The 21,173-nt window shown below is 36.4% G+C and overlaps 1 protein-coding gene across 50 annotated transcripts in view; it reads left to right on the forward strand.

Annotated features, from left to right (window-relative positions):
- Positions 1-21,173, forward strand: part of EIF4G3 (eukaryotic translation initiation factor 4 gamma 3) — a 283,752-nt gene that overhangs the window by 182,337 nt on the left and 80,242 nt on the right. For all 50 annotated transcript variants that reach the window (XM_081055110.1, XM_081055106.1, XM_081055152.1 and 47 more), the window contains one exon: positions 5,449-6,285. In XM_081055110.1, the coding sequence (XP_080911236.1) occupies positions 5,449-6,285 (837 nt within the window). The remainder of the gene's footprint in view (positions 1-5,448; positions 6,286-21,173) is intronic.

Here is a 21,173-nt window from a genome sequence, read left to right on the forward strand (position 1 = left end):
TAGCACATGAAAAGTGCTTAGTAAATTGTAGTCATTATTTGGTGATGCAGGAATCACTAATCACAAAGGTATCTCCTCCTGTTGACTTTGACTGTGAAGTGCCAAATGTGTGTAGAAATAAAGAAATCCTTTTGGGTTATAATAGAAAACGTTAAGGAAAATCTCATGCCAGAAAGTGGGATATCATAGGTTCTCTTTCCTGTCTGATTGGATTTAGGTTGACTAGCTAAAATTGCGAAATAGTTCTCACTAGGCATAGGGGGAAGCAAGTGACTTTTCAGCATGCTTTGTTCACGTCTGATCATTCTGAGAATGAATGGAAATTATATTTGTTTTCTGTTTTCTTGAATTATTCATTCCTTTAAATCTCTTAATAATCTATGTTAATAGATACACTTTCTAGATACACTTTCTGCTTTTATTTTTGTAAAAGCATTTAGGAATTGGCACATAATCAAAGTGGAGGTATTTAATATTGGATTTTTACGGGACGGCAAGTTAATCACACTTATAAACTTCTAATTTTTAATTTCAGTGTTGTTTATAGGATACAAAGATGATATAATTGTAATTTTTTCCCTTGCGTATTGAGGAGCTAGTAAACTTGAACGAGACAAGTCTGTCCTATATTGTATTCTTTTTACAAGATAGCTTTAGACTAAAAGATAGATAACGAATCCTAACCTGGCATGCTTCTAAAAGTTGCACTGTCGAATACTTCTTTCAGCATTGTTCAGAGTTAGAGACGCATACATGCTTAAAGCTAAATGTTGTACTATTAAAAGTCATTCACCTTACAGAAGGATAAATCATAGGTATTGTGGAAGAGTACTTCCTACCCCCAATGATAAAAGCAGTTTTGAGTCAAAATTCAGAATGTTTTCAGTCTGAGTAGAGAATAATTTTCAGGGTATTCCCTTCAAAACTTAATGACTTTTGCAGTTATAATCTTTTTGCTGGTTAGAATTACACTAAACATATTGAATACTTAGCATGCAAAGAGGCCTTAAAATATATTCTCTATGCAGACTCTCTCTATACCTGGGCCACAATAAAGAATTCATATATTCCTAGATAATGATAGCTCTGACCTGCTAAGAATTTTAGTTTATTAGACACCTGCATTTTATCATATATAAGCCTTGATTTCCAGAAGGAGGAATGCAGAAATCTTAGTTTCCTCTCGGTTTTTTATGCTTAGTGGAAATTTGAATAATAAAATCAACACTTTAAATTGATGCATGGTATAGATGTAGGTAGAATTGCAAAATACTTCAGGTAACCTTGATGAAAAGAAAAACTTTCATTTTAAGTATATTTCATAGAGCTTATAAGAAATTCTTTGGAACTACTGCTGTCTGCAGTTGCTGGTACCAACTGTCCTCCAGAAAACTCAGTAGTAATTCTAATTTTCTGTTTGTAATTCTACCCATAGCTTGGCAGTATATAGAATAGTTCTCAGAGGAGTGGGTTTTTTTTTGTTTGTTTTTTAGCCAAATGTATGAAATTCAAATAACATTAGATAGGGTTCACCATTTTTCAGAAAAAAATTTTTGTTAAGAAATTTTAAATTTTTTTCTTAATTGTAGATTTCTTTTGAAATAAAAGTAGGATACAAAATACTACAAAATCCTACAAAAGTAAGATACGAAGTAGGATTTCAAAGCCTGCTATATTACCCCAGAATCAATAGGTTGTCTATTCTACCATCAGATTGGTTTTTTTCTCCAATGGAAATGTCATTTCTGAGGGTTTGCACTAGATAACAGAATCCTATGTTCGCCCCAAAGTCTCCCACCAGCTTAATTCACCTAAAAATTACTTTTTCATAAGCATTTTTTGTTTTCTAAATTGGAAGAATGTAAGATTTGAAAATCACTTACAGGTTCCAGCACTTGCTAGTTATATGACCTTATTTCTAAAACTCTGTTTCCCCATCTGTGAAATAGGGACATAATAGTTTCTACCACAATGGTGGTTTTAAGAATTAAAGGACACTGTGTACATATGGTATTTGACCCAGTTCCTGGCACATAATAAGTGGTTATTTAATAAATGTTAGCTGCCATTATTAAGCTTCTGGTTTTCTTAGAGTTTTTGATATGAACAGCTAGAATGGTTACATGAAGACCAAGTTTCTACACAAATATGCTTATTTCCCATTTGTTGGGTAGTTTATAAAGACACTGGAGAATACCTCAGCTTGGTTTGTAGAGAGAAAGACTGTTGAATGAATTTAAGTTTTCGGCTGGTATTAATGGTGGAAAGGCAGGGGGCTTAAATGATTTTTGTTTGATGTTTTTGAGGGAGTGCATTCAGCGTAGTGTATTGAGAATATGGCGTGGATAATTAAATACAAATAAAAGTTATTTTTGCCTTATTCTGACTGCCTTTTGAAAGCACTTGGTGTAGAGCAGGTAGGTATTCAGTGAATGGTATTCTGTTGTAATTCAATTATTTATAGTAAAGTAGCTCAGTGGGGCTCTTCTGGCATTTAGGACAGGCTCTTCTCTGTCAAGTGATACTGTCCCTCAAATTGCAGGATGCTTGGTATTCCTGGTCTCTGCCCATTAGATGACAGCAGCACCCTGTCAGTCGCGTGAGGCTCATGACCACCAATAGCACCTGTCTAGGCAGTTGGTTCCGCTGCGATATGAGAATAAAAGGGAGCGTTTTATTTTCTTCTTCCTTCCTATGTGTCATTCATTATATTAACTACAGATAAAAAGAAAGAAAAAATATCTCATTATCCAAACTTGCTCATATGCATATATGTTAGTATTATATATTTTTTTAAGCTACCGAATTAGGTTTATGCTTTACACACAGCTTTGTGCCCTGCTTTTTAAAAAGTATATCTTTTATTGTAAACAACTTTCCATGTCATTAAATGCTCTTTTAAAAGCCGATTTTAAATGATTGCCCAGACCATCATTTCTTTAATAAATCCCCCATTGCTAACATTTAGTCTATTTCCTTTTTTCTTTCTTTCTTTCTTTTTTTTTTTTTTTTTTTTTGCTATTACAGTGTTGCCTTAAATATTCCAGACCTCTATTTGTGCTAACTCTTGGATGATCATTTCCTTAGAAAAAATTCTTAAAAATGGAATTCCCACAAGTTCCTAAAGATGGCCAAATGTTATAAACATTTTTAATGCAGTATATTAGATTTCAAGCCACCATGGCTCTGCAAAGCATAATCTTAATATTAAAAGTTCTTAAAGATATAAAAATCAGTGTTCTTTAATTAGATCTACTGTATTATACTTGTCAGCTTTCTATATTAAAGCTTTAGTGAATGAATTAAATGATTTTTTATTTCAGAATGAGGAGCTGTCAAAATAATTAACTTTTTTGTTTCAAATTTTCTTCATTAATGTTAGATTTTTCTCAAGAGTATACAGAAGTTTCAGTCCTAGGTCTCCTTTTGTTTGATTAATTTTAGTATCAGAAATTTTATTTCCTGAAATTAATAATTGAATCCACATACTCTCATTAGATTGTTAATGCGAGGGTTATTATTTTCTACTGTTTAATTTACTGCATCTAGGTTTCATTCAGTGGTCGTAAAGAGTGTTATTCTGTGCTTTCATGTAGTGGTAGCAGGTAATCTGGGTGACCCATGTAGCAGTTACTCCAGTGAGTTAGAAATTAGTTACATCAGATATTTTAATAAATATTTACTTATTATGTATATGTGACGTATACACATAATATACATATTTCTTTGAAATATTTTTGTCTCATGTCCTGGCAACTTAGTCTGAAGGATTTGGCAGTCAGTCTATTGATCTTATTTATGTCTCCACTACAGTAAGTAGGCACAATTCAGTTGAAGAAGCACCAGCCTTTACTCCCGTAAATTAAAATGAATTTTAAGGCCAGTACAAGTTAGTTGCAGTGAATGAATTAACAGATGCTAATATTTACCAGTCTTTAACAGATGGTAATATTTCCATCTGTTTATCTGATTAATAGAGCATATTTTCTTTGACATCGTTAACTACAGTTTATTGTGAAGACTCATTTTCAGTGATGCCTATAGATTTCTGACAGAGAAAGTAAAGTCTTTTTTGGTTTAGATTGTCTTTTAGTAGAGCTTAAAATTTTTGTTTGCATTTGATGAACATACAAATGTCTGGTTTTCTACTGGAGCCTGTTTATTGTGCTAAGGAAGCACAAGGCTACAAACCAGTCTAAATTGAATCTCCTTTGGTTTCATCCCCCCAGAGATGAATCAGATATCAGTTTACCTGGAATTTTAAAATATGAAGATTTTTCATGAATTAGAGTTTCTTACTTTTTTCTGGTAATCTTTATTATGATTATCAATTTATCTCTCTCGCTCTCATTCTTTCTGTGTCTATACACAGACACACATTTTATATATTATTCTCAAATATTTCAGACATAAATGTTGTGTTTTTTTTATTGGACTTGATTTTCTGAATATTAACTTTATTTTCTCTGTAAAGAATTATTTTTTTTTTACAATGAAGACAAGATAAATTTTCTTTTTTTAAAAAAATAAATTTTATTGGGGAATATTGGGGGACAGTGTGTTTCTCCAGGGCCCATCAGCTCCAAGTCATTGTCCTTCAGTCTCGTTGTGGAGGGCACAGCTCAGCTCCAAGTCCAGTCGCCATTTTCAATCTTAGTTGGTAGAGGGCGCAGCCCACCATCCCATGTGGGAATTGAACTGGCAACCTTGTTGTTAAGAGCTCGCGCTGTAACCAACTGTGCCATCCAGCCACTCCGATAAATTTCCATTTTTATAACTTCAACATTATTTCTGGTTACATGCCTCTTAAAAAGTGAGAGTTAAATTAATTTCTAAATGAATTTTTATGTTCAGGAACTTGGTATCACTGATAGATATTAAAGTTCATTGATGATGAATGACACCATGGTATCTTTTTTTAAAACATAGTTTTTGTAATACATGTCCTTTACAAAAGTTCCCCCAAATGTAGAAATTATAGAGAAAAAAATATCAGTCTATAATAATTTAATCTCCAATTATTTGGCCTTGAACCATCCTACCACTGTAGTGTATCCTTGGCAGGAACAATTTCTATGGGGAACAAGATATAGTAGAAATGAAGGTATCTCTACATTAAAGAAAAATCCCACTCCTATCCCAATAATGGTTTAGCTTCAGTTTTGATAAGCTTTTCCATTATATTCTTGGCATAATCATTTGGTGAAGTGATTCTTTCTCTCCAAAATAAACCTTGTATGTATTGGAGACAAAGTAATAGTAGATGTAACTAGAAAAAAAAAATATGACAATGCTTTTGAAGTGGCAGATGACACCTAACATTTTGGTCTCTCTTCTGCTCCTGCCCATGATGTAGGGTAAGAGATTACAAGAATTGGTCCAAAATAATGCAATGTAATCTCTGATCCTGGAATTACTCTTAAAATTTTTCTTCTTTTTCTTCCCCAGAGGAGAAGCCAAAACCAGATCCAGTGTTAAAGTCTCCTTCCCCAGTGCTTAGGCTAGTCCTTAGTGGAGAGAAGAAGGAACACGTGGGCCAGATGTCTGAGACTGCTGCAGTCGAATCCATACCAGAGCTTCCTCTGCCTCCATCACCAACTGCTGTTTCTCCAATTGCTCGAAGTACGATTGCTTCCCCCATCTCTGCTGCTCTTAGTAGCCAGCCGGTATTCACCACTGCTCTAGATGACAGATGTGAACTCTCCTCCATAAAAGAAGACGCAATTCCTCTTCCCAGCCCAACGTCTTGCAAAGAAACGCCAGATCCTTTGCAGATAGATGTTATTGATGATATATGCAAGAAATCTTGTAGTGTAGCACCTAAAGATATTCCACTGATTTCTAGTACTAACCTAATTAATGAAATGAATGGAGTTAGTGAAAAACTACCAGCCACAGAGAGCATTGTGGAATTAGTGAAACAAGAGGTGTTGCCATTGACTCTTGAATTGGAGATTCTGGAAAATCCCCCAGAAGAAATGAAAGTGGAATGTGTTTCCGCTCCCATCGCCCCTTCCCCAGTTCCTTCCTTTGCTGCATCTCCTCCAACTCCTCCAGCCTCTCCTCCTCCCACACCAGTCACTGTTCCTGCTGCCGCCACTCATGTTAGTACTACTGGTGCTGCCACCGCAGTCCAGAGAGTCTCAGAAGAGGAAGAGAGCATAAGAACTTGCCTTAGTGAAGATGCAAAAGAGATTCAGAACAAAACAGAGGTAGAAGCAGATGGGCAAACAGAAGACATTGTGGATTCTCAGAACTTAAGTTCAAGGAAGAGCCCTGTCCTAGGTAAGCTGTTCTGCCATTAATTATCATATGCTTGCTGAATGTGAAAAAGAAGAGTCTTTGAGTTATTTTTTAATTGACTACTTTCCTTGACTTCCAGAAACATCAAATGAATGCTGAAATTCCTAGTCTGATTTCTTCAGTGGTGTGTGTATGTTTTAGTGCAGCCTGCAAAAGAGTTACTCCATTGTCTAAAAATGCAAATGAAATTTCAAATATACAAAATGCCTCCAAGGTATATGTCAGTATACATGTGTTTTTTGTTTTTGTTTGTTTATTTTTTGCCTCGTTCATATGAATCAGTTCCTCAGTGGTTAATTTTGTTGCTTTGGGGCTGGAAACCAGTCAAAATCTGCATGGTCCATAGTCCCTAATCCTGTCTTCTCAGAATTTTAAAACCCAGTCAGTCCTAATCTTAAAGGAACTCCTCTGTTGGAGACCTCTTTAATCTTGGATTTAGGAAAATATCAATCACAATATCAGAGGTTTATGACTAGTTCTGAAAAAAAAAGTGCCCGCTTTGATGAACTGTCAGTTAAGTTTAATGCTCTTCCACTTTTTCTTTTAAAAGTTTCATTTTCTCCTGTAATTATCATTATTATTTTATCATCAATATTGTCAGAGTATATCCTTCCCAATTCAATATTATTTCTTTTTATGTAGCATCACCTAGGATCTTGGGAACTAATCATTTTAGTCAAAAGTTACCAGATACTTATCAACTATTGGAAAGTCAGCAGCCCATGAGAATACGGCTTCTAACAAGACAGCACAGCCCATCTTCTGCACTATTGCCCTAAACTGTCCAATTCACTGTCTGCCTGCCTTGCAGGTTAACTTACGCCATTTGACAACTGAGTGCTCCCCAACAGCTGATCTAGAGAGGCACTGGGGAGGTGTTAGTCACCAGCATCCACGGTGTTTATTGTCTGTTTTGAGCTGCCTGATAGGGAAACTTGACAAACCAAAAACCTGGTCCCTACTTTTAAGAGGTGGCTTTCATATCCATCTCAAGTCTTGAGGCAGTTTCTTCATGAGTATCTGTGGAAGGTTTCTGGTTCCTTAGAACAGTAGAGCACCTACTGCAACGTGGTGAACCAGAGCGGAAAAGCAAACACTGTAAGGCAGTTAGGACAGGGAGAAATTTATCAGAAATGTTTGTAAATCACCCGTTTCTTCAGCAGACTGGCCTCCACCGGCATCACTATTTTGGGAACTTTCTTCCATGGTGGGGTGACGACCTGGGGCTTCTTTCTCAGTCACTCTCTGAAAAAACAATCTTAGGTTTTGGTGTGGCTTAAGGATTTCCCCCAAAGAACACTCGTTTCTTGGAGAACAGTAATTTGTTTAACCCTTCACTGTTTGGTTTCATTTACCCACATATGAGTTGTCATTCAACAATTAGTGACATGGTAGTTCCAAAAATAGGAGAAGCTATTGAGGACAAATTAAAACAAAATAAAACATCAGAATAAAAGAAAGAAAACTGAAGCATTTGTAGGGACTACAAGTCAAAGATACAAACCAGAACTGAAATAAGTAAAGCCAGCCTGTGCACCAAAGCCATTACTGCCATTCATCCGTGACAGTCATTCTTTTAAGCAGTTTGTCACTTAGGTGGCCTGATACTGCAAGGCAGTGCCCAGGGATAAATGGACAGCCAGATTTTGGGCTACATTTTATTTTGAAATGCAAATACTCTTAGAATTAGTAATCTAAGTCACCAGCGTCTTAGTGAAAGAATAGAGATTCTTCATTTGTAAACCAGAGGGTAAATAGAAAAGAAAAAAACTGTCTTTACATGATTAGGGATGAGGTAGAGGTTAGTAATGTCGAGAAGTAAAGTGTCTTGTCTTTTTTCTACTTTCATGATTTTTTTAACCTGTAAATGTTTTAAAGGAACTAGAAGTTCTGTAATTTCCCTTTATATCTTACAATGTTCAAAATCCAAAGTAAGTGCCCATGCAACTCTAGCATTTTTAACAATTACAAAGCTACCAGAAACGTTCCTTATTCTCTCATTTCTATACAAGTATTTTTAATATTATTAGCCACAAAAGTTAACAATGAAAATTTAAATTATCCTTCTTTTAGATAAGTCCCCCTGAAGTCATATGCTTAATGAGTACAATCTTATTTGTACTTATTTACTGTACCTTGTTTACTTTGAGAGGTTATTAAATATTAAATCATAAGTTTCGTTTAGATGTCAGTCTTTGTTGATTTTTTTTTTAGATGAAAAGACATTTTATTATTTTACTATATAACATATTAGTGAATAAACGTGACTACATTTTCTCAAATGGTAAATGAGACACAGGATAACATTTCTCTTTGATTACTGAAAACCTTAACATCATCTGTCTTTTGGAGGATTCAGTTTCTTACGACGTCTATGATACTCTCCACGAGGATACCAACGGTACTTAGTGGTGAAGAACATCTTGCTAAGTTGTTCTATCATGGGTCCTTGCTCAAAGTGTTCACCTTTTTCTTCCAGTCTGGTTTTCAGCACTTGATCCTGTGTTTCTTCATGATTATGCACAGGATCAGGCCGAGGGATAGGTTTTGTGTGTTCATATGGAATGTCCACAGAAGGATGGTAGCATACTATTGTCCTGCCATCAGATGTCAAAGCAAGCTCCACTTTGCAATTATAGTCATCTATTTTCATCCCTGACAGCTGCTCACCGTGAGCCTGCCATCTTGCCTCAGTCTTTGTTGATTTTGAGAATAGTTCTTACTGCCTCACCTGAGAATGAAACATTTTAAAGCTGGGTTCAGAAACCAATTGCTTTTGACAGGTGTGATGCATAAAAATACACAGTAGTTGCTATAGAGATACTTGTTTAAAGCCGTAATTAAAGTCAGACATTAAGGATGCTATAAAACACTATTATGCAGCTATTCTCGGTCATATTTCTGACTGTAACAAAATGCAGCTCTTCTGGATGTTGTGGTGTTGAGGAGCAAGCCCTATAATGAGAATTGTGTATCTTTACTCTGAAAAGCCTCAAAAATAGGCCAGACTTTTGATTACTTGATTCATACAATCACTGCAGTAATTAAATGTGCACAAATCTACATTAATTGGATGATTTCTTGAAGTCTTAGAAATTTGTATTATGGTTTCTGTGTATACTCGGTGGGGAAGAAAAGAGAGTTTCAGAACTTACAGAAATACAGTCCCCACTCCTCATCCAGAAATTCATTTTGTACAATTTCCTGAATGCATATACCGTGTAACGTGAACTTTCCCACTTTTTAAAATAGTGATTTTTCTTATTCTTACCTGTTTGATATAAAACTATTATTTGAAATGCTTTTGGCAGAGAGAGGTTTCCAATCTTTCTAGTTTATCTTCTGGCTCTTGCTCATAGTGCATTGTTTCTTTGTATGTTTTCTAACTTTATTTTATGAACTCATCTTCAGCTAAATTTTCCTGGATGTAGATTTAGGGCAAGTCCTCCCAAAATAGCTTTGTGTTTATTTTATTTACCATGTGTCTTGGGAAAAGCATTGGCTGGAACTTAATTAGAGTTTAATGTCCTAAATCGACTTTCATACCCCAAACATTCCCTGTGGATACTCATTTTCAGGATGACAGCCGTCCCTTTCCACCTACCTGAAACCAAACATCCTTCCATGTCATCACTCTGCATTGGTTCACTAGTTTATTTTGTTGTTTTATTGTTTTCACTACCTTTTCACTGAGACTGTCATCCTGTTACGAGTCTCAGAGCTGTTTTTGAGAATCTTAGTTCCATGTCTACTTTGCAGGGATCCAGGTTCTCATATCTCTCACGTGGATGTCAAAATGCAAACTCTTTGGTTATGGAGTCTGGCACAGCACCTCTCATCCCCAGTCATGTATGAGATGGTTGTAGAAGGAGCCGCAACTGATCTCGTTTGTGTGGCTTCCAGGCATTTCCCTTACAGTGTTGTAAGCTCAGCGAAGGTGGAGGGATGGTTTCCAGATTCTCTAGGGAGCAAGATGAGAGATGTATTTCGCAAATGGAAATATGATTATGTTTTGAGCAATATTAATAAAATACTGATCCATATAGCTAATCAGATTGCTCTTTTCTGGTTTCTTTTTACTTTAGAATAAAAGGAGAAGACTTTAATTCAGAAAAAAAATGTTTTAATACTAACCCTTGATTTATTCTCAGTAGTTAGAATGTTGAAAGTACTTTAAATAAAAGAAAATGTAAGTAAGCATAAAGCCAGAGAAATGAAAGTCTTTCAGTTTGGGTAGACTAACCGGGAAAAGACTCATTTTTAAAACTGTGATCGGAAGGTTAGCAGCAGGAATAGAGAATTTGAAATTTATTCTTGCCTTTGCTCTCCTTGCACTTCTGAGAAGTATTTGAAATATACCTGGAAGATTTAGTTGCTGGGGCTAAAAATAGGTCACCAGTGGTTTGAGTGTCCCACAGGCATAATCCCTCCCCTAATGTATATATACCCTTATAATTTAACTTATCATTTTCCTCTAGAGAAATGTGTTCTAAAACCTTGGGAACAGGACTTCCCACCTGCTTCCCGTTTCATGTCATCTACCAAAACCAGCAGAACAATCCTTAAAGCAAGGACTCTTGGTTCCCTTTTTCAGAGGTTTGAGTCTTGAATCATCCTTAGGGATAAGGAAATTAAAATTACTGGTTTTCCCCGCCTTATTTATAAAAATGTTTTCAACAGAGCTGCCTAAAAAGTACATTTCTGCCATGTTATTCCTACTTTCTTATTGCCGTCCACAGTGAAATCTTAGGCATTCTCTGGAGAATAGTGGTGCTGGGTCAAATTCTGTCTTTCATATGCTGCAAAATGAACGCAGCCACCTGATGGTGGAGCTTCCTAACAGGCTCAGGTGCCAGGCCTTCTGGCAAGCTCCTTGCACAGTCCCTTCTTGCCTCTTCATTTGGTGTACACTTACCCACTGTTTACAGTGGTTCATTTTTTTGCAACATGAGTCCCGAAGTTTCAGTCATTGGATATTAATTAACTTAGTCATGCATATCTCCATGAATAGACATAGATTCTTTGTTCAGAATTTTGCCCTTTTCCCCAGACTTAGTAATTAATCTACCTCCACAAGAAACCATTGTACTTACCTGCTTCCAGACAGGGTAATCTAGTTTAGGGGAATGCTATTCTTTCAGGGAAAGGGGAGCTCTTTTCAGGAAAATCTAGTCTTGCTAAAAGCTTTCCCTCTCTCCAGTATCCATCTTGACCTTGCACACAGTAGTTTTGAGAACTGTTTCCAATACATTTGACAAGATAATTCTCCCTACTAATGCAGAAAAATCTCTAAAATGCATTTCCTTCAATATGTTTTTTCTCCATTATCTAGTTCTGTCTTAATAGTACTTGATAATTTAGTGACAATCATAATCCAGTCATCTTTATGTTTACAAAGCCTTTTCTCCGACATCTCAAGCATAAATTTTATGAATTAAGCAATTATTACTGGGATATAACTATTCCTATTTTGTGGATAAGGAAAATAAGCCATTGAGTAGTAAATTCGGTTTCTTGGGGCCACAGGAGGAATTACAGCCGAAGTCTTCCTTTACCTCACATTCCATTATTCTTTTTGACATGCTTTTCCACATTGCTATAAAGTTCTTTTAACATTTTCAGGATTTAGGGATTATGCATGTATGCATGTGACCCAGGTTCAAAGGGAGATGTGAAAGCCCACCTGTTTCAATCACAAATAGTTAATGAGGGTCTACTATGAGTCAAGTCATTTTCTGGGCTCTTGAGATTCCTCAGTGAAGAATCCAAACATCCCTGCCCCGGTTGTATGTTAGAAAGGTTTAAGTGCTATGGAAACAATCAAGCAAGGACAGGAATGCTGGAGGGGGCATCAGGTTGTAGTATTTAAATAACATGATCAGAGTTGTAGGCCTCAGGAGAAGATGAGATGTGAGCAAAAATGGAGGAGGATGGTTATCTGAGTTACCCTCTTACCAAATCTGTGGTTATTCTCCCATCACTTTTTCCTTTCGAGAAATCGTGCTACACTCCACAAGATGACCTCCGTGTTGTAAAATAAAATCCTGTACTCCACCCAGCCCTTCTCACCCTCAGCAGATGGCCTCCTGTCTTTCTTTGTTTAGAAAAGTGAGTGCACTGAGATTGCCGTCTTCAGCGTTCTGCCCAAGCAACAAACCTGTCTGTCCAAACTGGTATCAGTCTCCATTGCAGTCTCAGACTCGTCATATTCACTGCCTCTCCAAGGACTATTTCTCATTGTAAATATGCTGAAGTTCTCTCATACTAAAAACAATCATATGTGTCCACTTAACTACCATTTAAACGCGCTCTTCCTCGTCTCATCAAACTTCTCAAGAAGTCTACCATTCCTGCTTCTTAGAACTCTGTTTACTGTTCAACTAGTATAATCTGATTTTTGCTACCAACACACATATAACACTATTGATGGCTCTCTCCTCTTTTTCTAATTTAGTTAGAATTATTGAGAATCATTTTTATGAAGTAAAATTCACGCTTTTTAGCATTCATTTCTGCAGACTTTGACAGACACATAAAGTCACGTAATCACCACAGTCAAAATATAGAACAGTTCCATCACCCAAAAAATATTCCCTCATATTTGAGTCATGTTCTAATTCTGTTATTATTCAGCACATTCTTCCTGGGTGATTTCATCTACTCTAATGGCAAATGGTTCCCGATGGTATGTGCCAGTGATTTCTAAATTTTTATCTCCATCCCATTTCTTTTCTGAGCTTTAACCTTATGTTACCAGTTGCCTGCCCAATATTTGCACTTGAAAATCCCAAGTCATCTCAGATTCAACCTGTCCAATACCAAACTAATCTAATCACCTATTTCTCTAAACCTACTTCTTTGCCTTAGTTAGTGCTACTGGCTTTAATGAAACTAAACTCCTGAAGCCACTGTTAATGGACTTCTCCCTTGTGTCACTTTTCTTTCACATACAGTCATTTAACAAGGTTCTCTGATTTTACCTGATAGGATTATTGAATTTGTCCCCTCCTCTTTACTTCCTTCTACAACTACCTTAAAATTATGTTTCTACATGGATGCCTCTCACTTTCCTGGCTCCAGTTTTGTTCCCCTTCAAGTTCATTGTCTACCAAGCAATAATCTCTTTAAAATCTAGATCTGGCCTCATCACTCCTCTTTCATGTCTCTGCTTAAACCCTTCAGGGTGATAGGTAGCAGTGGGGGCCATTCACCTTTAAGATAAACTCTCAGTTTCTCACTTTTTACTACAAGGTCTTGTTACATTTAGTTACAGCAGCAGCCTTCTGAGTATATAAGCATGGGATCTGAATGTAACCTTCCATGTATTTGGTTAAGCTAAACACTAACAGTAAAGTGTAATGGTCAAGATCTTGGCGACAGAGTCAGATACTCCTGAGTCAGCCTTTCCCTTGGTCTGGCTCTGTGACCTTGGGCAAGTTTCTTAACCTCTGAGTCTGTTTTCTCATCCAGAAAATGAAGATGATAAGAGTATTTACTTCATAAAGTTGTGGTGAAGATGACGTGATATGGGTAAAGCACTTAGCACAGCGTCTGACACATCTTAACCACTATCAGTGTTCAGTATTATTAGTACTCCTATTTTCAGCTAGGATTCAGGGCCTAAATCTTCCCTTTGAACTGTACTAATATTACGCAGAGCAAATGGATGTCATGATCTCTGCCCTTAGGAATTTATGTTCCAAAGAAGAGAAGCTCAAGAAGATACCATCTGAAAAGTTCTTAATTAAATCCTGGATGTGAAAAGGTAGAAAATCCCTTCCAATAGTCCCTATGCTTGTTTAAAGGCTTTTATACCCATTCCGTCCCTTCATGTTCACAATGATCAGATGCATCTCAAGGTGACTTCTGCTTCATTTGGAAGGGGGCAGTTCTGCTTAGAACAGTGAAGTTTAAGGAGAGTGTGTACCATTAAAAACTTCAAAGACATTCTTTAAAGTACATGTTATTAAAGGATAGTAATAACATGATTAATTTCCTGTTTAGATCAGGAATAGAAAATTAGGAAGAAAACTAAAAGGAATGGGAGAAAATGAAAAAGGACAGCCAAAAAGTGGAAACAACCCAAATGTTCGTCAGGTGATGAATGGATAAACAAAATGTGGTGATGTGTATAAAATAGGCATATTATTCAGTCATGAAAAGGAATGAAGTACTGATACATGCTACAGCTACGAGGTTCATGGATGAACCTTGAAAACAGTGTGCTAAGTGAAAAAAGTTACAAAAGACGACATATTGTGTGATTCCATGTATATGAAATGCTCAGAATAGGCAAATCCTTAGCAGTAGATTAGCAAGTAGAAAGTAGATTAGCAGTTGCCAGAGGTTGGGGAGAAAAGTGGGGGGAGGGAGTGCTGGTGGTTATGGGGTTTCTTTTGGGGGTGATGAAATGTTCTAAAGTAGGTCGTGATGATCATTGTTGCATAACTGAATATGGATATAAACTATTGTATTGCATACTTTAAAAAGGTGTATTTTATAGTATGTGAATTATATCTCAGTAAAGCTGATATTTAAACAAAATGAATACAACTGAGTGGATGTGCTAGCAGCATCTATGTAAGAATCTGATCAGGCATGAGACTAAAAATTTCATGCTAATCACCCGGAAGATAGAAATGATTCACCTTAGGGAAGTTATAGCTTAGAAATTGAGGAAGCACGTTTCAGCGAAAACACCATAATCAAGTGTCAGACATAGAGGAATTTTGGGGTACAGCCAAAACCCACATTGTGTTTTGAAGTATTTTATGTCTGAAGTATGTATTATTTTTATTCTATCTCATTGTTGTATTGGTAGTTACATCTTAACCTGAGTTTGATGTCTGAAGTATGTATTATTTTTATTCTATCTCATTATTGTATTGGTAGTTACATCTTAACCTGAGTTTGATGTCTGAAGTATGTATTATTTTTATTCTATCTTATTATTGTATTAGTAGTTACATCTTCCCTGAGTTGGTGAGAGTGTATCAGGGAGATAGTGAATGAACCACTGTAGTAACCGTTCTGTGGGCATTGTTTGATGTCACACATACGGAACCACCCCACTTGGTTGGGAAAGCAGGATTGTTATTTGTGGTTGAAACACATAAAGGGTCTGTTTTAAGTGTAATGTTTCTGCATTTCTTTGTATGTAACTTGGTTCTTGAGTATTTTGCCTCAATTGGGCCACCCTCTCGAAGACCTTCTACAGCTTCTACCCAGGACCTTTCCAGGCCTTTCCTGTCCTTCCAGCTATCTATCCCATTTGTTTATTTATTTATTTATTTATTTATTTATTTATTTATTTATTTATTTATTTATTTATTTTAATTGGGGAAGGGGAACAGGAATTTATTGGGGAACAGTGTATACTTCCAGGCCTTTTTTCCAAGTCAAGTTGTTGTCCTTTCAATCTTAGTTGTGGAGGGTGCCATTCAGCTTCAGGTTGTTGTCCTTTCAATCTTAGTTGTGGAGGGCGCAGCTCAGCTCCAGGTCCAGTTGGTGTTGCTAGTTGCAGGGGGCCTTGTGGTTGAGAGGACGGGCTCCAACCAACTGAGCCATCCGGGAGCTCAGCAGCAGCTCAGCTCAAGGTGCCGTGTTCAATCTTAGTTGCAGGGGGCGCTGCCCACCATCCCTTGCGGGACTCGAGGAATTGAACTGGCAGCCTTGTGGTTGAGAGCCCACTGGCCCATGTGGGAATCGAACCGGCAGCCTTCGGAGTTAGGAGCACGGAGCTCCAACCACCAGAGCCACCGGGCCGGCCCCCATTCATTTATTGATCCATCTGTCAGCTCCTTTTTCTTTCTAGTCCGTTTCATGTACTCACATTATTACCTCAGCTACTGCAATTCTGCTTTGAGACGTCTCTTAAAAAATATTTTCAGCACTCATTTCTCAGAAAAGTTCTCCAGAGAAAATACTGTTTTGGGGTGTATCTGGCTATGAGTTACAGACAGAGTTGTTTCAAGGTCTAAGATCCAGGCTCTGAGGTTCGCCTTCAAGGCCCTCTGTTAGTCATTGTCTGTCCCTAGGGTTACTTTCTCCCATCCTCCACACCTCTTTGATAGGTGCTGATTTCCACAAGTAGCCTTGCTGCTACCTTCTCAACCTAGACCATATTAAAGAACCTCTTCAAAATTTAAGTTTTTCAATATGACTATCTTTACAAAATTTTCGATTCTGTTGTTTGGTTCTTAACACCTAAATATGTCAATTTAGAATACTTAGAGGGTTTTACTAATATTGATATGTACACATTTTATCTCTCCAGCTCTCTCATACCTTCTTCAAAATTAGAAAATCTGATTCATATTCCGCACAAAGCTTTTATTAAGCATTTGTTGACTCATTTAAGCAAATGAATAGGTTTTTGTTGGTGTTGGTTTGTTCTCGTGTTTTTTTTGTTTGGTGGGGGGTCTGGGGGCATATGACCAGCGCGAATCAAGTGTATTTAAAATAAGCCATATCACCTAGTAGGAAAAATGTCTTGATTTTAATAATAGTAGCTTTCGTCAATTAAGTGCTCACTATCAGACACTGTTCTATTAACTTCTTTAAATCTTACAACGACCCTGTTAATCCTATTTTATAGATGAGATGGAGGCACAGGAGGTAATACTTGCTGAAAATGGCAGTCAGCATTCAAACTCATTTCCACAGCCAGTGCTCATAACCAATACTCTATATTGCTTCTTATGATAAACTAAATATCCTGTAAAATCTTAAACTTCAACAATCAAAATTTAAAATTATTTAAAATAGTTCTTGCAATGTAAGATACTCATTTCATATTGGAGGTGAATGTAATATTCACATAAAGTAACAGTTGGATAAACAAGTAGATGATGACAGGTTCAAATTTAAATATTCTCACCTTTAATAGCTAATCTGGAACAGCAAAAGCACAGGTGTCATCCTTGGTCCATTAGTTAATACCCAACTTTCTACTGATTCCAGAATCCCGTCATGTAACTGAGGCTACCATTTAAAAAATAAAAAGTTATTTATGTGACAGCATTCAGTATTCAGTGAGATGCTTGACAACATCTGAAAACTGTTAGGGTTTTTATAACATAATGCCTTCGTTAATAGTTGTCATTTATTCAACAATTACAAGTCCCAGAGCTGTCATCATTTAAACTAGTAATTATCGTATAAGGACGTAGTCTCTTTGAAATGTGATACTGCACATAGTAAGATATTTAATAAATTGCCAAAGGATATTATTAAATCATGTTGTAACCTCTGAAAGCATAGCTTTCCTGAACTTGTTGCAAATGGGGTCTACTCTAATTTTAAAACCATGCCAAGATGCAAAATAGCATGTATAGTATGAAAAAAATGAAAAAGCTGTATACACATTCACACATATATGATTGCATACAAACCAATATTTTCTAAAAGATAAGTAAAAAATACTAATGGTTTTCTCTGGGAAAAGGATGAGAAGTAGACTTTCTCACTTTTAAGTCATTGTTCTGATACATTGTTTTGCCCATGAATATGAAGTAACTTTTGTCATAAATATAACCATAAACAAGTTTCGGTTTTTTTGTAGTTATGTTTCTTGTTATAATTCAAATGAGAATTGTCCATATATATGAAAAATGGATTGTCAGTTTTCAAAATGTAGCTGCCAGTCTGTTTTTGATAATTCCAAATATTCTTCAGGACTCTACAATACCTCATTTATGATTCACATCAGTTACTATTATTCCATAATATAATATAATATAAATAGGAAGAATGGAAGTATTTCTCAGAAATTTATTTTTTGTGTAAATCCCTGATATCATTTGTATTGGGTCAATTTTTCATAAAAATAGAGTGTTTAAAAATTCCACTTGTTAAGAAAAAGAAAATTCCACTTGTTTGGATTTAAGCCTAAGTACTATTCAGTTCGTTAGATATTTGAGCAACGGTAGTTGGAATAAACAGATGCTGACATTTTCTTCGCATTTCAATAATAGACTCTAGATTTTCTCTAAACTTTGAATTTATTTTTAGAAGAACTTAAAATACTTTCTTTTTAAAGAAAGGACAAGTTATATAATATATATATATTTTTTTTAATTGGGGAATATTGGGCAACAGTGTGTTTTTCCAGGGCCCATCAGCTCCAAGTTGTCCTTCAGTCTAGTTGTGGAGGGCGCAGCTCACTGGCCCATGTAGGAATAGAATCGGCAACCCTGTTGTTCAGAGCTTGCACTCGAACCAACTGAGCCATCTGGACACCCGGGAGTTGAGCGGCAGCTCATTGGCTTCATTCTAGTTGCAGAGGCCCATGTGGGCATCGAATCGGCAGCCCCGTTGTCCAGAGCTCACGCTCTAACCACCTGAGCCACTCGTCCACCCCAGCACTGTCTGATTTTAAGAGTTATTACAAGCCTCAGCAATGACACTGTGGTATCGGCATCAAGAAAGACAACTAGATCAGTGGAAGAAAAAAACAGAGAATCTAGAAAAAGACCCACATATAATATGCATAACATAGTTTTGGAAAAGGTGCAAAGGAAATTCTCGTACATTGCTGGTAGGGATATAAAATGGCACAAGTACTTGGGAAACGGTTTTCAGTTTCTTAAAAAACTAAACATAAACTTACATGTAGCCCAGCCATTTCACTCCTAGGTATTTCACTCAAGAGAAATGACAGCATATGTCCATACCAAGATTTGTACACGGATATGCACAGCAATTTTATTTGTAATATCACCAAACCGGAAATGACTCAAATGTTCATCGATAGATGAAGAGAGGAGGGAGTAAGTGATCACCGTTAGGGTGTGTGTTATTACTCATAGTGGTTCCCTCAGGTTGAGATTGCTGTAGACTCCTCTGCACGGTGCAAAGCACTGGTAATGTGGACTCACTCGTGATCAGATTGGAGGTGTTTTGTTTTGTTCTAATTCACGTTTATATATTCAAGACAATGAGCAGTGGTATTTAGAGATGAAAAGCATTGAGTAGACAGAAAGATAACTACTTGGAGTCTGTTCCCTAATTGAATTTTATATTTGTGCTGTGGTGATTGACATTTCCTCATTTGAACTAGATTTACCTTAAATATTAGCAATCTATTTTGATTACAGAAGTGGCAAAAAGCATTTATCAAAATTCAGAAATGCCTACGACACTGCAGAAAGAGCAGTAAAATATAATATAGAGGCCTGGAAAATATGCTGATTGTCTCATTGGGGTCTTCTTTGTTCTCACTACTGACAGAATTGCATAATGGACTGTCTTCTACTGAGCTTTCTGGAACAAACCTTCTACTTGGAGTTACTTTGCCATTTTATTTTCCTAATCACTTGACATACCTTGCTGTAGGATAACAGATAAACAGCATTCTTCACACTCCACATCCTCTCCTGCTACAAAAACAAACGACAGAACTTAACCAACATGAAAATAAAGTTGGAATTCAAACAAGAAAGTGAGGGAACAAGGTAGAGTTGGAGAGGCTGGTATCATGTTGGACTTTGGAGTTATATCTGTGTTTTAATTCTAGCTCCAACCTCTACTCTCTCTCGAATTGGAACGATTCAGATAACCTCTCTGTATTTCAGTTTCCTCATCTCTGAAATGGAAATACAATAGTACCTGCCTAACACCAAGAGACCAAACCAGTGTTTATTGTTGTAGAGAATTAACCTTGGATTTAATATTGATTCCAGGGTATTTATTCATTAACAGATTTTCAGTGAGCGTCTTCTGTGGGTCAGATACTGTATTATACACTGAATATACAAAAGAGACCAATAAAATACAGTTGTTATTTTCAAAGGGCTCAAACTCTACTAATGCGTTCTTGTGTCCAAGTCTTTGATTGTGTAGAATAGCAAAAGTACATTAAGTGTGTTGGTGGTAAAAATTTCTAGCACTGCTAGAACAGGAAATGGTGCTGCTGTTGACCAGAAGGTAGAGTCTAAGTTTTTAGCTCTCATATACTTCAGAAAGTAGAGAAACACACAGTCTTAAAGATTGTGAGGCTACTAGTGGTTTCATTCTCATGCCAGTGAATCCATTTCAAAATCTTTGGATTTTAAAGTAGTACATTCAGAAGTAATTGAGACATTATCAAAAAAGAAGACTTTTCCTTGCCTTAATTTCAAATTAATTAAAAGGCATATTTTCTTTCCTGTTTTGTTGTTGTTAGTGGTGGTGGTGGTGTTTGTAAAGATAACACATTATACTTAGAGAAAATTCATTATAAAATTATAATAAATAAAATTTTGAATTTTGTCTTGGCAAAAGGAAAATCGAAAGACAATGGTATGTAAAAGATTTATCTATGTATAGAATACCTGCAGGTTAAGAAAAAAAACGTCAGTAATATAATAGAAGGTTGAGTAAAGGATAAAAATTAATTCACAGAAAAGAAAGAACAAATAGCCAATAAAAATAGTGAGTGTGGAAGTACCGGTTTTTAGCTATTAATTTGGCAAATACAATACCAAGTACCTGTGAGAATGGAGGAAATCCAGCTCTCTTGTTTGTGATAGGAGTGTAAATTACTTGAACATTTTGGCAAAGACATATGGTGGCAGTATCTGTTAACATAAGTGTGTGTGTGTGTGTGTGTGTGCGCGCGCGCGCGCGTGTGTGTGTACTGTGTTTGACCAGCTTTTGAAATGAAAGTACCCGTAAATAAAGATTTAAAAGTGGTTTTTGTGGCAAGAAAACAGAAAATGTCAGATCTTCTAAGAGGAATGATACATGTGTATTGTGGAATTTGTGCAACTGATGTATGAATGAGATGGATCTGTGTGCTAACCTTGAGGGATTATCATAATACATTAAGGGGCGACATCATTTTGCAAAATACGTTGTATAGTATGACCTCATTTCTCTACTTGAAGTAA

Source organism: Rhinolophus hipposideros (genome assembly GCF_964194185.1).
Source record: "Rhinolophus hipposideros genome assembly, chromosome: 8".
Lineage (NCBI taxonomy): Eukaryota > Metazoa > Chordata > Mammalia > Chiroptera > Rhinolophidae > Rhinolophus > Rhinolophus hipposideros.